The 15,778-nt window shown below is 46.6% G+C and overlaps 1 protein-coding gene across 2 annotated transcripts in view; it reads left to right on the forward strand.

The window, feature by feature from the left end:
* The first annotated feature begins 5,173 nt into the window (after positions 1 to 5,173).
* PTGR1 (prostaglandin reductase 1) overlaps positions 5,174 to 15,778 on the forward strand; it is a 31,741-nt gene continuing 21,136 nt past the window's right edge. Inside the window, exons 1-3 of one of the 2 annotated variants that reach the window (XM_053656206.1) lie at positions 5,174 to 5,254; positions 14,139 to 14,254; positions 15,517 to 15,562. In XM_053656206.1, coding sequence (XP_053512181.1) covers positions 14,149 to 14,254; positions 15,517 to 15,562 — 152 coding nt within the window. In that variant the 5' untranslated portion in view covers positions 5,174 to 5,254; positions 14,139 to 14,148. Of the gene's footprint in view, positions 5,255 to 11,936; positions 12,047 to 14,138; positions 14,255 to 15,516; positions 15,563 to 15,778 lie in introns of those variants that run through there. The other variant, XM_037152761.2, reaches the window with a different exon arrangement.

The raw sequence follows: 15,778 nt of genomic DNA on the forward strand, positions 1-15,778 counted from the left end.
AGCTATATTCAGAATTGCCAAATCTTGGAAGCACCAAGTTATCCTTTAGTAGGTGAGTGGATTAACTGTGGTACTTGAAGACAGTGGGATATTATTTGGCATGAAAAGGAAGTAAGTTATCAAGACATGAGGAATACTAAAGGATATTACTAAGTGAAAGAAGGCAATTTGAAAAGGCTACGTGCTGTATGATTCCATCTGTATGACATTCTAGAAAAGGCAAAACTATAGGGACAGTGAACAGGTCAGTGGCTGTCGGAGGGAGGGGTGGATGGGCAGAGCACAGAGAATGTCAGGGAGGTGAAAATACTGACACTATAGTGATGGACGCATGTCACCACACATTTATTCAAACAAGTAGAAAGTTGCAACATCAAGAACCACGATGTGAACTATGGACTTCGGGTGATTGTGACGTGTCAAAGTAGGTTCATCAATGGTCACAAATGTCCCACTCTGGTGGGAACGTTGATAACAGGGAAGGCTGCACATGTGGTGGGGGAGGGGCTTTTGGGAAATGGCTGCACCTTCCCTGCAATTCCACTGTGAACTTAAAACTGCTCTAAAAAAAGTCCATAAAAAGAAATTAAGGCTGTGCTGTGTAATTCCTTGTGTTCCCATAATGCCTTGTACGTAATTAGCATTTCATAGATAGTTTCCGACCGATGAATAAGTTGACTAAGTTACTAGGTGAATAATGTGGCTAAACTAATTTGGAGTTGATTGGCTTTGTCTACGTAACCAATGGCAAAACAGTAAAGACAAGAAAGTGCTCTGACCATGAATTTTAACCGAATGGGTCTGCACTGTAAGCAGCAGGGCTGTCTCAACCTGGGCCCCCAGAGAGCTGGCATTTGTGTTGCTATGACAATGACCACTGCTTGGTCTGCTCAGAAGTCATGGACCAGTGGAGATGCATCTGTAATCTCCATTTACCTAAAACAAGAGAGGACTTCTTATTATAATTTCTGGATACAAGACTTTTAAAAAGGTCTTTCCATTCAAATTCAGTATACTTTCTTCATCTTTTATCAACCTGCTTGGCCTAAAACTTAATTTGTATAGGTGAGCAAAAAAGTTACACCTACACATCCATAAATCAGTACCTGGCAAACAGCCATTGCATATGAGGGAGGACCTCCCTGCAAACCGGAGTCATCTTAGGGAGGGCGGGCCCCTTGTAGCACAGACTTCCCCGGCTACCTGCCTGTTCTAGGAGCCCATCTGTGTCAATGCACCAGCTGGTGTTTGTGGCGAGAGGCTGCGTTCAGCTTCAGTGACTTTTTTTGAAGACTTTTTCAATGCATTTGCTCGTTTCATGATGAGTCATTTACCAGCGCACCTGTTGCAGGCTGCTGAGTGCTCAGCAGTTTTTGACCAAAAACAGCATGACCCGCACACCTACCCTCCCTACGCACCCCATCTCGCCCTGAGAGACTTTTTTTTTTTTGTTTATTTCTCCGGATGAAAAAAGCCCTAAGTCTTTCTGACACGTTTTGATGATGTGGAAGAGGCGAAACAAAAAACAGCGGAAGCACTGAAAGGCATCAAAATCGATGAGTTCAAGAACTGTTCTGAGCAATGGAAAAAAATGTCTCAATAGGCGCATTGCATAAAATGGAGAGTATGTTGAAGGTGACTGAAGTTGAAACATGTAAGAACAAATACACAATTTTTTATTAAAAATTCCAATTATTTGGGGTCCCCACTTGTAGGTGACTTTGGGATATTACAGTGTTTTATAGTTCCTTATACTTATAAGGCAGAGGACTGGTACTGCAAGATGTTTTTTTTTTAAATTAAAGAATGTCATAAAATGGAAGGGGAGGAGTAACTCAAAACCAGCATCGCTGAACATGTCCTTTTGGTGATATCTGCTAGCCCAGAGGTCTGCTGGATGAGTGAGGTGGTTTATGTAATTGGAATATTACCAATTTTACTGTCAATCCCATTTTTAAATCTTGTTAGACTTGTGTGAAGAGAACTCTTCTTACTCTCTTGACATATTCCTACTTTAAAAAAAAGAGTTAATATTTGTTTCTTCTTTATTTCTGCTATCAGAATCCACTTGAAGAACAGGGTATGGTGGAAAGTTCTTCCAGTTCTCTTCACACATACTTACTCCTCATCCCACTAGTTACTTCTGTGGAAAAACTCGGTTCACAATTCTCCCACTCCTGTGGCATTCTTACTTAGGGCAAGCAGAAAAATCACACAACTCACGCTGGCCACTCCAAGTGCGTTTATATCCTGGTTCCCTAGGTTGTCAAGGAGACAGAAACCAGCTGCTCACTGATGACCACCAGAGAGACTCAGATAAAACTGTTGCTGAGCACAGATTCTGGAGAGAAGTCATCCAGGCGTCCTAACTTTGCAACTGAACTGTGAACCCAACTGAGACTATGCCAGTACCGACGTTTTCCACCAGAGGGCGCTACCCATCCTTCACAGTCTGTTATAATAGCTAAATACCACTATTTAAAATGATTTCCATTTTTTTAGCCTTTCCTCCGAATTCATGAATGAAGCACCTTTTTTTTTAAGCCAAGCATATAAGAAGGGAAAATAATCTATCTGAAGGGCTTTATAGACAGAAGAGGAAAGCTATACATAGCTCCAGTGCCCACCGCCCTGACTTGGTTCATAACAGGATGGTGGTTAAGAGGATTTTGAGCCAAACATACAATGTAAACACTGGCATTTGGCTCCATTTTTACAGGGAGGAATAACACTTACAAGGAAAGATCTCCAGGGTGCAGGCTGACTCCTACTTACCTTTCACCTAAATAATCTACAAAGTTAGATCAGGAGTCATTTCAGAAATATTCTCCATGGGAAGACTTTACATGAGAAGTTTAAGACTTTACATTCAAGCATGAGCAGAGAGATAAATTTGGGAGCCTTTAGTCTACATATGATTTTTGCTTTTTTATTTGCTGTGGAAAGCATTCTAGGTGATACAGAGGAGGCTGGTTATGCTGAAGAAGATAAGCAACCCAAGTAGCCTGGGAGGGCTGGCCGAGATGCAGCCAACGCATCACATTAGCCTTCGGTGGGAGGAGAAACGCATCCCCCATTATCGCAGGAAGGGAAGAGAAAGTGTGTGCAGATGCAGAGGTTCGCAACTTTGACCGCAAAAAGGCAGCGTCTCTGGTCGAGTGGCTTCTGTTTCTCATTAAGGGAAGATCGTCTCCCGAGGGCTGAGGTTGGGGGACAGAGGGAAGGTAGAAAATTATTATCACAGGCTGTGAGTGCCGGGCAGCACTGAGTATGCGGGTGTGATGGTTTGTGATAACATACGACCATTCCGTCTGGTTCCGTGATTTTCTCCGGGAATGCTCACGGGAAAGCACGACAAAGACACCAGCTGGTTTTATTTGGTGTGACAGGCTGTGCCAAAGTAACTGACGGAGGAAGGGAGAAGCAAGGAAGCTGGAGGCATTGGCCGCGGGGCAATAGTCATGAAGCACCTGGGAATCTTTTCTGAAACTCACTTGGACTAAAATTCAAACCCACAGTTATTGTTATGGCACTAAAAAGCCAGTAACTCAAAACCACGGCAAGAAGGGCACATAGATGAAGACCCACAAGGGTATTAGAATTGAGCGTTATGCTCTGCCCCCTCCTCATTCCTTGTTCCTTTCTCTTTTTTTCTGTGCTTATTGTTTTTAATTATGTATTTTTAGTCCCTCGTCACCCCCCTCCTACCTGCCGCCTTGTTCCTTTCGTGAGGAGAGGCGTTCACAAAGCCTTTGGCAAACACCAGTGCGGCCTCTCAGCCTCTCCCAGCACATGCCCCCACGTGTCTGGGCAGAACCCTCAGTCTCTGCTGCAGGGACCCAACCAAGACATGCTTCTTCAACCATGCCTTCCAGAAAGAGCAAAGGTTATAAACCGCTTTCTTGCTGACTTACTTCTCCTGGCCAAACGCTTCTAATTGGGCACATAGCCCTCCGGCAGCGGGACGTGGGGGCTTGTTAAACCCTGCTCCCGAACGAGCAGACTTCTGCAAGGCCGCCGTGGGGCTTGTGGGACACTGGTGGAAGGAGTCTGTGCCATGGCTGTGTGGAGGCGACAAGACGCAGAGGTAGGATTGTGTGGAGCAGAATTCCCGCTTCAGGGAGACGACAGCCTCCTAGAATAAGGTAACGAGACAGCAAGCAGAGACTCCAGAGCAAACTGGGGCTTCAGAATGCCTGGCAGGAGCTGGGATGATTTCCTGAGATGATGGAGTGTTGCCCACAGTGATGTGTGAAGGGGAGAGTATTAGGGGCCCAAGGTCATTTAGATTACACACGTGTGCACACACTTGCACCTTCATGCCCGGAGGACCATTAACAAGGCAGGACTAGTATTTTTCCAGGTTCCCTACATAGAAAACTTTAATACAGTACTTCTCAGACTATAATATGTGCATCAGAATCACTCTGATGCAGAAAGCATCTGCATTTCCATTTCTAACAAGCTCACAGCTGGGGCTGCTGTCGCTGCTGGTCCGGGGCCGCCCCTGGAGAAGGAAGACTCTGATACACTTAACCGTGACCCGGTCCCACAGGGCAGCCATTCCTCTGGGTACTGCAGCTGGCCTGCCACGGGCCAACTTCTGGACAACATCCTCTTGTTATCTAGTCTGTGCCCTCCTTGAACTTGGCATGGCAAAGAATGGTAAAGGACAGAGTACACATCCCACCCCCAACCGCTTGGGTCAGAAGGAATCAGGGGAGAGGTGTGCCCAGGGGCAGCCTGCAGGCGCTGTGGCTTTTGTTAGCAGGACACGCCCACCCCCACATAACCTACAGGGAGGATCATCACCAGACCCACCCAAAGCAATCAGAAGCTGGAGGGAAGGGGGTTGACTGGTGAAGAGTAGGTTGGGGAGTGGATCCAGAGAGCCAACGCAGAAAATCAAAAAGTTCAGCAGATCCTGTCTCTCCATGAAAATGCGTGTTTTCAATTGCTTATTCCTGTGCCAGAGCACGCTGGTCCCTGTGTTCTTCATTATACACCCTTACTGGTGTAGCCCAGGGAGGCTGGAAATTGTTTCCCTGTGCACTATTATATCACGACTCCATCAGGTGCATGGACACGCATGGGTCATTCAGTGACACAGGCGAAGCACTGGCCCCTGAAAACATGTGAGTTCCCCGAAGGTGCAAAGCAGGTGAGAGGCCAGGCCAGCCTTCCGATCCAGTTCTCTGGCCATCCCGCCTCCTGCACAAATACCTGTCGGCCTGTCCGCACAATCTCGAGTGGGGTAAGTAAACATTCTTTTTATCACTCACTGTTGAGAAAAAGCAAATTAAGAAGGCAGGGTGGTTTAAAAGTAATCTTTGGTTAATGAATTTCAGAGCCACACCCTACAGGAATTGCCTTACTAGAAAATTGCCAAGTCATCCACTGACTCAGAGACTTTCGCTGAACTTGACCAGACCTGCAGGCTCCCAATTTCAATTTACCTTTCTTTATGTCAGCAAATGCCTTATCACAACAACACTGCAGCTACTTGTATTATTTTTAATGTTTTACTGAGAAAAACAAACTGTTACTGTTCAGTTTATGAGTTTTATATTACTAGTAACTTCAACCTGAATAACAAGAGCATCTGAAATACAATTTGCCTTCACCCAAAATTCTTTTGATATAAAACAATAGTTTGATATAAGAAGCCCTGGGGCAGATTTAATTCCATAATAATGAGAAGCTAGGGCAGACTAAAATGTCTCTGAATCCTGCCTCATTGCCTTCCAAAATTTGGGGTCATTTCTTCTTTTTTTTTCCTTTCCTCTGTTTGACTCCTTCTCTCCTTCCTCCTTCCTTTCTTATACCTACTCTGGGGACCCAAGTTTTCCTATGAACCAAGCGCATACATCAAAGATTCCCATTGATGTATATAGTAAGCTATATAATAGGAATAATCTGTAATAAGTATTTTCTAGTTATTTGAATGGACAAAACAATGGAACATTATTCAGCCTTAAAAAAAAAAGGAAATCCTGTCACATGCTACAAAATGGATGAAACTTGAGAACATGCTAACTGAAATAAACTTGTCACCAAAAAAGACAAATGCTGTATGATTCCACTTCTGTAAGGCATCAAAAGGAGTTAGACCTACAGACACAGGAGTAAAACTGTGGTTGTGGGCGGGTTTGGGGGGAGAGATGGGAGAGGGGCATTGTAGTGCGGTGGTCGCAGAGTTTCAGTCTTGCAGGGTGACAGTTCCGGAGATCTGTTAGACAATAATGTGACAATAGTTAATACTTCGTCTACACAGTCTAAAGTGGTTAAGCCGGTAAATTTGATGTTAGCTGTTTTTCACCATAACTTATTAAAAATGTAAACACCATTTAGCTTTCGGGCTGTACCGAAATAGACAGTAGGCTAGGTTTGACCAGAGGGCTGCATGTAGCTAGCTCACTGTCTTGTAACCGGAAGAGACACCGGCGTTCGGGCTGCCTGTCACTACCAAACCCAATAAGCAATGACAGTGATTGAATCTTTATGGGCGCCTTATTCAGATGGCCAGCGATTTGAGAAGATGGTGGGTTCATACCCTAACAGACCATCTTGTCTTTTCTTTTTAGGCCAGACCTTTTATAAGGGAAGGAGGGGGAGGATAAACAAGGTGCAGTGAGCGCCTTGAGATTCAGAAGCTGCAACATTCGCATCCTGGGCAGTTAACTGTTCCCAGGAGCGGGTGGTCACCTGCTCTCTCCCTGGAACACAAAAGGTCTGGATGCCTCCAACTTGTCCCCAGGAGACTGGCTGTTTTCCCAAGAGCCAGGATGGGCCTTATCTGTAGTTTCTGAAACAACAGGTTTAACGTACACATTACTTGCTAGGCTTGCAACTTTTTACCTTAAGCTAAGATTTTCCAGGTCTTGAGTCCCCTCTGAAACCCCTGATTGAATTTAGGGTCCACCTTACAACTCTCCAGACTCTATCCTCTCTGCCTCAGTCCGGTCCGGACCCACGCACCGCATTTAGCTTCCTGTCTCTTCAGTCTCCTTTAATCTGGAGCAGTCCCTCGGTCTTCCCTTGTTACCTGACCTGCACACGTTTGCAGTGGGAAAGAGTAACTTGTGTTTCCCTGGAAGCCACTCCCGTGTGCAGGTGAGCTTTGGAAATTTTCACACCCCCCCCCCAGGCTAAGAGCTGAGGTGAGTGGCATCTTGATCAATTGTCCTAATAGTCCCTTCACCCAAAAGACAGTTGGATTTGGTAAATTCTCACCAGGAAGGTTGCCTGGGCTTAGCCTAGTCCATTCCCAGGAGATGAGAGCTGTTTTCAGTGGTTTCAGAAACCAAACCAAGGGTGGAGACTATGGTTATGACAACTGTGGAAGAGGAAATTATGGAAGTGGAAATCGTAATGACCTGGGAAATGATAACCAGCAACCTTCCGACTACGGCCCAACAGAGAGTGGAAATTTTAGTGGTTGCAGGAACATGGGGGGACCCCGTGGTGGAGGAAACTATGGTCCTGGAGGAAGTGGAGGGAGAAGCTTCTTCCTGTTTGCCACGGGCTTCACTGTACAAACGGGAGAGGCCAAGAGGCCAGAGGTGACAGAACACCTTCGGTTACTGAATAACACAGTTAAGGAAACTCTTATCTCAGCCGTGTGTATGTTCGCAGGGATGCGGCAGCAGATACCGGAGCAGAGGCAGAGAGCCGATTTGCGTGTGGGCTGGGTTATTTAATAATGTCACCTTGCTGTGGTGGAAGGACTGGAAAAGACAAAAAGGCCTTTGAGACAGTTTCTTAGCTTTTTACTTGTTTATTTCCAGTGGTCTTCATAGGAGTGTAGAAGCATTCCTTCTTCGATAATGTTGAATCTGTAAGTTCCAGGTGACATGGGAAACCCTTTTCTCAAAGTTTTGAAAAGCTGCTTTCCAGGATCGTGGTGTAATAAAGCATAACATTTTTCCTTTTAAAAATGTTAAGTGCCTGTGTAGAGTTAAGAAGCTATTGAACATGCATGATTTCATAAAATGATTCTAAAGGAAATTAAAAAGAAAGAAGCCCCAACCACAATGGCTTACAAAGCACTGCCCCCCACCCTGCAACCCACCTAACCAGGAGTCCTAAGTAGGAAGCCTGGGGTCCCAGAAACCAGATTCCTACCCTCTGTTCTCCCGTCATCTGTCGTGAATGGCTTACTTCTCCACGGTCACAAAATGTCTGTTGCATGGAGAAGCACGCTACACTCCAGTCAGGAAGGACAAAGAACAAGAGGTGCATGTCTGTTGAGTTTGCTACTTTTGATTTTAATCAGGAAACCAATCACTTTCCTAAAAGTCCTACCCATTAGATTTCTGGTCACATCTCATTGAGCAGAACTGTGTCAGAATCCCAGCTACAAAGGAGCCTGGAAAGGGGAGTCCTTTAACTGAGCACACTGCCACCCTGAACAGAATCGGGGAAGGACCAAGGGGAGGCTGCGTATGGGTCAGGGAAGCGGCATGGTCTGCCCCTGGATCTACCGAGCTTGAGACGCTTTTTCAAAGTCTTCGTATCTGGTTCTCTGCCATTAATTATATATGCTTTTTATTTTGGTTGCTTTGCAATATTTCTGTTTGATAATGGAGAAACTGTAAACTCTCTGAGCCCCAGATGGGAAAAGACATGTTGCAACTGGATGTCCAACTGCATTGGACTCAACATTTCAGGTAAAAAAGGAAAGTAGGTTGTCCTGTGTCTATGGAGCTGGACCGCGACACAATCTCTCTTTGACTTCACTGCTTAGGGAGGTGGGGGCAGGGTGTCGTGGCTTCTTTGCTGCTAATATTTGATTTTGTACCTCACAGGCAGAGGGTTGAGTTCATCCGAGTTTATGGTACGTTATCACCACTGGTCTGCTGACTAGTCTCTCCCTCTAATTTCTCTCTCACTAATCTGCATTCCTTGAAAACCAACAAAAAACTCTCCATTCCCTACTCTTTTTCCCCTCCTGCTATCAGCAACTCTTGTGACGTGTTTGACGTCCAATTTTGGCTTTTTGGTAAATGTTCTTGCATAGTGTGTGCGGTGGATATATCCTTGTGATTTATAGAAGTGGTATGGGGTTACTTGTGCCAGTCTGTTCCTTGCTTTTCTCACGCAGCGTTGTGCTTTTAGGGCTCATCCAGGCTGCTTCGCGCACAGCTACCCCAGTGCTTCTGATGGCTACACGATGCCTCGAAGTGCACCTTCACCACTGTAACCCAACACTGTTATGGGCTGAACTGTGTTCCCCCCAAATTCGTATGTTGAAGTCCCAACCCCAGCACCTCAGAATGTAACTGTATTTGGAGATAGAACTTTAAAGAAGTGATTAAGGTTAGATGAGTTCCTATGAGTGGGTTCATACCCATGGGATTGTATTTTTGGGGGACAGGCCCTTGAAAGAGATAATTCACTTCAACTGAGATGGTTAAGTGGGTCCCTAGTCCCACATGACTGATGTTCTTAAAGGAGAGTGAGAGAAAGAGGGACACCAGGGATGTGCTTGCACAGAGAAATGTCTGTGTGAAGACAAAGAAGGAAGGAGGCCATCAGCAAGCCAAGGAGTGAGGGCTCAGCAGAACCCAAACCTGCCAGCACTTTGATCTTGGACTTCCAGCCCTCCATAACCATGGGGAAATCAATTTCGGTTGTGTAAGCCACTCAACCTCTGGTGTGTGTCACGGCAGCCCTAGCAATGCAATATATACTCTCTCAGAGACACCAGATTTCTTTCAACAATTTTGTTGAAAGCTTTCAAAGCTAACAAACCTTTTCTGTGAGGTTGGTAATACTGTACAGCTAATATTTAAAGATCATTAACCTTATCTTCAAGAGCAAACTGAGAAGTCTTTTTTCTAGAGTTCTGAATCTTCCACTTGGTGCCTTGTTCACTGAAAGCCTGACAGAGCAAAAAGCAATCCTATTCCCAAGGACACATGATTGGTTTAGGGAAGCTTGTCAGTCGTTCATTGGCCAGAGGTGGGTTTAGAGACAGTACAAACAAGGGGAGGTAGGAGAGTTTTGCTAGGAATTTGGGGACATGGGTAGTTTTCTGTCTTGTAGGTCACAGAGTTCCTGTAGTCATTCTGTCACCATGAGAAAGCAAGTTTTGGGATTATGGTGATGTCATGCAAAGCAGTGTGTCAGCATGAAATGTAGTAGGTCGCCATTCACACCAAGCCTGAAGCCCATCCTAGGTCTGGGCTTGTCAGTCACATGAGCCAATAACCCTGCCTCATTTTTTAACCCCATGTGAGCATTGTGTAACTTGTATCTTAAGTTAAAAAAGTATCTTAAATGATACAGGTGGGTGCAGAGGCACAGATATAAATGTCAGATCTGAGTTCACGGTCTCAGCAAGGATGGAGGGCATGAGTTCATCTGCACCTGTCAGACCAGCAAACTGAGTGTGACAACAACCTCGGTCCTGGTGTCTTCCTGACGTTGTCCGTCCACAGGGAACAGGGTCCTACAGTGATGGCAGCAATGCGAGTGGCTGCAACATTCTGGGAAAGTCACCTGACAATATGTCAGGGTTCACCTTGCAAAACTGCGTTTGCTTTAGGGCAAAGTGGTTGAATGTCAACCCTTTTATAGGATTCTACCTAATTCATTGGAAACATACATTCTTGGACCTAACAGTCTCACTTTGAGGAATCCAGCGTATAAGAATAAAAGCGTTAGAGTGCAAAGTGCTTCTAACAGGAACACTTGTCACAATCCTGTTGGTAATGGCAAAGCAAAACAAGACTAGAAACAGCCTCAACTTTGGGGAATAAGTGATCCCACACTCAAATTATGGAATATTACCCATGAACTTGGTAAGGAACAAGTTATAGCTGTGTCTGTTTACCTGGAGAGATGTCTGTGATGTTAAATCAGAAAAGGGAAAGGCTCAGAGTACCATCTTTAGAAAGATGCCCTTTTGTAAAGTTGGGTAAACGACCTTCCACATGTATGTGAATGGTTACAGAGAAGGGACCGAAAGAGTAAACACTGCCATGGTGACACTGGTTACCTTACAGAGAGGGAAATGGAGGAAATTCAGGGGAAGTTTTTATGTTCTTGTGCCATTAAGGGGCACATATGAGATCATGGCCACTTAATTTGGAGGTTCGAATTCACAGACAATAAAAACCCCGAGTGAAAGGTGGGTAGCCAAGCACTTAATTAAGTGAGAGCAAACCGAGAGCAAGAATCACGATCACCAGACGGGAGTTCACCGATTCTGGTGTTCCCCGAAACAAGGATTGTCAGTGGGAGCTAGCGTTCATTGAGCTTACTACCTGCCTGTGCTAGAGTAAGCACTTGATGTTCATTAAAAAGACGTGCAGTTTTCACAAAGCGCTATTCATACCCCCATCTTGCAGATGGGTGAACTCAGGCGGGACCAACGAAGTTAAGTAACTTGGTCAAAGCTGCACCACTGGGGAGTGGTTGTAGCTGGCTTCCAATCAGAGCAGTCGAAAAAAAAAATCGGGGGCTTCACATTGCGCACACCCCCTCCCTTAGGACTGATCTGGGGGTCTGGGAGAGATCCAGTCAAGGGCAGGGTGTGGCAGGGCTGGGGTGGGGTGGGGGCCCCAGTGGCAGGAGCATTCACTCCCACCTGGGAGAGTCTGTGAAGGACTCATCCAGGAGGTGACCCTCGAATTGGCTCAACAAAGGTGTGTTCATCAGGCAGAGTAGGGACCAGAGGGCAAGGGACCAGTACGCATGCCCTGGGGTGGACGGGTGGGTGCCTGCCTGTCTAGCTGCCGGGGGACGGAGGAGGTGGGGGGCGGTTGGCCCAGAGCCAGCCTTGGGCGATACTCTGGGACCCTGCTTTCGCATCTCCCCACGCATCATCGTTCTGCTGGGTCCGCAGTTAGGACACTGGTGCAGATCCAATACCACCCGGGCACGGCTCCAACTGGCGGCGCGCGCGCGCACGCACACACACTCGTAGCTCTGCTCTGGGAGAAGCCCCACCCTCTCCGGCACCAAACATAAATCCCGGCCCCGGGAGCTCCGCTGCGCTGTCTCCACCACCCTCTCCAGGCATTGGAACCCGTGGACGGCTGTAAGTAAAGCGCCCCACCCCGGCCCCACTTCTTCCTCCTGCTGAGCTGCTAAACGCCTTTTGCGGGGTGTTCGAGCGTTGCTCTCGCTCTCCTTTGGCTGAATAACCTCCAGGACGTGCGCTCGGAGGACACCAAGCCGAAGTTCCTAAGCCGCTGGACCCTGAAACTTCTTGGAGAGCCCGGGAACTGGTGCTGGAGGCGGGAGCGTGGCCTGGCCGGAATTTCGCAGCTCGGCTCAGCTGCCTGCGCCGGGAAGGGGGACTGGCCGAGGCGCTGGCGGGACTGCAGAACTGGGACCAGCGTGGAAGGAGGACTGGGGCTGGGGCTCGCTAGTGCGCACGGGGGTGCGCGGGCCCAGGGGCGGCAGCCTGGGGCGAGAGTGCGGGCCAGGTGCACGGGTGGGGCGGGACGCTCCCTGCACCGTGCCCACCCTGGCGGGCAGGCCCTTTCCTAGAGGATCCTTGGACTGTGGCGAATTCAGAATTCTCAGCGGCTTCCATTTTGGGAAAAGAAACCCGAAGGAGGAGCGGGGCTGGGGACCGGGCCGCTGCAACTGCAATGCAGAAGTGTTCCGTCCAGGCCACTAAAGCTCCCCACTAGTGCTAGGGGCAGAGTGGAACCGCAGCGGCTGTGGCCTCACTGGCGGGGAAGGCGCGGTTCCAGTGATGCTGGGCCAGGCGGAGCCTCCTCGAGGACCTCCTCCCGGTTTCGGCCCCTTCGGAGCCTAAGAAAACTCCTCCCTGAAAATGGGCTGGAGCAGCAGCGCCACTCAGTGGTGTTCAGTTGTTCTGAGACTGTCTTAGAACCTGTGGCGCTATCCCAGAGATGTTTTAGCCGGTGCGGTGTGCCACCAGAAGTTTTAAAACATACAATACCTGACTGTTTAGCCAAGTGAATAGTGACCTCTCTTCCCGTAGATTGTCAAATTAAACAAATGGCAATAAGCAACACAGCAGTAGCCACCCGGTGTGACTGTATTTGCTGTGTATAATATGCACTTGCATTTTTAGCCCAGACTTTAAGGGGGAAAATCATTCATTTTAATTTTTTAATTCACTTATTTATATTTAGAAACAAAGTTGATTATCGTATTTCAGGGTATTATTTTGCATATGGATATCATTGCTTTCTAGAATTACACTTAAAAAAAGATTTTATTTATTTTTAGGCAGAAGGGAAGGGTGGGAGAGAGTGAGAGAAACATTAATATGTGGTTGGCTTTTGTGCGCCCCCTACTGGGGACCTGGCCAGCAACCCAGGCCTGTGCCCTGACTGGGAATCGAAGCAGACTCTTTGGTTTGCAGACCAGCACTCAATACACGGAGACATACCAACCAGTGCTCTAGAGTTACGCTTTTAAAGCATAAGCATAAATGAAAGAATTAAACACATTTATATAGATACAGAATTAGTACTACCCATGCCTAATGCACATCCTTATTTTTCCCCTCAAAAATTTCTGCAAAAAACATTGTGCATTACACATGGCAAAATACAGTATACCTTTTTTGTCAAATCAGCAAAAACGTAGTTTCTGGAATATGCCATATTTTCTAGTGTACCTCAAAAATTGAGTAATTAGTTCATGTGTGCCATGAGATGAAAAAGGTTGAAAATCACTGCTCTATATCCATTTGAAAGATGCGCATAGATTTCCAACTGGTTCTTTGTGTTTGACACTGTTTCTGAGGCTTCACTTGCTGTGCAATGAGAAATGGAGCAGCTGCACACCGGGTAGCTGTTCATACCCTAGCCCTGGCTGGGAAGAATTTCTGTGTGGGTTTACATTTTCCTGGCCTTGAAGATTTCCAAGCCTATCTCTGTTTTCTCTCCTGTACACTGTATGCTGGCAATGGTAATAATGCTTATCATATAGGGAGGTTTATGAGGATAAAATGCAATGATGCCCATGCAGTACTTAGCATAGCAACAAAAACAGTGACTACTAAACAAATGTCACTGATGCTAAATGGTAATAATGAGAAGCAGATGGTGAGTAGACCTGGCTGTCTGGCCTCAGTGCCATGGCTAAGGGAGCCATAATAATCCAGTCACTTCGTGACGTTTGACTACACGTTTGCTATGTTCTAGGAGCGTCAGAATGGTTCGTGCTAAGAGTTGGACCTTGAAGAAGCATTTTGAAGGCTACCCTACAAATGGTAACTTTGAGATGAAGACAGTTGAACTCCCACCCTTAAAAAATGGAGGTAAGACATAATCATATGATTTGAGTTGAAAGAGCTGGTTGTATCAGCCAGCCTTTGCTGCATGTCAAACTACCCCAAAGCTTAGTGACTTTGAACAACAGTCATTTATTGGTAAACAGTTCTGTGGCCTCAGTTCATACTTTATTTCTCCTCTGTCGTGGCCTTATCAGCAGACCAGTTTGAGCTCCTTATATTCACAGTGGTCCCCTGACTCCGGAGAAGCAACTCAAATTGCCAAACTCCAATGTGCAAGTGCTTTTCAAACCTCTACCTGGGTCATGTTCCCTAGCAAACTTATCAAAGCCAGTCACATAGCCCAGCCCAGACATAGGAAAGGGTAGACTTCTTGTTGGAAAGAACCACACAGAAATGGGAGGTTTTCGTGGCCATGTTGCAAAAGGCCATGGAGACTTTTTAAAAGTTCTCCGTGTGAAACCTTGAGTTCATGTTGGAGGATCCCTCTTCTTTCTTGGTCATTGAAACTCATGCTTGGGTGCATTCGTCTGCGTGACTTTGACCTGACTGTGGGAGGATTTCCTCTCCACCCTGGTGAGTCCGATGAGGGCAGTGGGGTACAGACAGACAGTCTATGAGCAGAGTTCAGACTCTCTCTGTGAGGAGACAAGGAGGGAAAAGCCCTCACCCTTCACTGAGGGGCCTTCTGTCTACTTGGGGGAAGGGCCTGTTCAAGTCAGATGTAAAGAAATCTGAGGGAGAGAAATGGCAACATACATCATAACGTGTTTGAAATGAGCTTTGTAGAGCAGACTCCAAGGAGTGTCTGGAAGGGGTGTTTACAAGGAGGTTAGCTTTGCAAAAAGGACATGCAATCAAGTAGCATGGCGAAGTTATCGATCCAGCTGAAGTGGGGTAGCCGGGACTGAGCTGCGAAATTCCAGAGAATGTGCACAGAAGGTCCAGCCACACGCGTAGTCTTTAGCAGTAACTGGAACTGGTCATGGAACCCTCTGTGAGCACTGTAACAGAGTGGTTATAAACACGGCCCTGGGCAAGTTACTGAACCTAAGCTTAAATAAAATGAAAACAATAATTGTTGAAAATATCAGGTGAAATAGTCCATGAAAAGCTTGGAGTGCTGAGTAAAGATGATGACGATGATGATGATGATCATCGTCATCATCTTGCCTCTTCAACAGAAGGCACAGAGGAGAAGGCAGCCCTGAGGCCGAAAGATCACGTGTGTTTATTTAGAACGTCAGGCCTGAGTCTCTAATTGGTTGTGGAACGCTTTCTCTTTGTAGAGATCCTGCTGGAAGCTCTGTTCCTCACTGTGGATCCTTATATGAGGTATTATTTCCCCCCTAAAAATTCTCATATTGTGTGTTAGACCCTCTTTTAAAGTAGTTCATCTTTGAAAATATCCAACTGATTCAAAACAGTCATTTCCGCCTGATTCCCCCAGCACAGTGTCCGTGGTGGGATTTGCGGGTGCTCGCCTTTTTCAGGCCAAGTTCAGAGAAGCCTGGTGAGGGGTTACCCTGGCCCCTTCATTTTACCAATCGG

This window comes from Artibeus jamaicensis, unplaced genomic scaffold, assembly GCF_021234435.1.
Source record: "Artibeus jamaicensis isolate MK-2021 breed Jamaican fruit bat unplaced genomic scaffold, CSHL_Jam_final scaffold_1964, whole genome shotgun sequence".
NCBI lineage: Eukaryota > Metazoa > Chordata > Mammalia > Chiroptera > Phyllostomidae > Artibeus > Artibeus jamaicensis.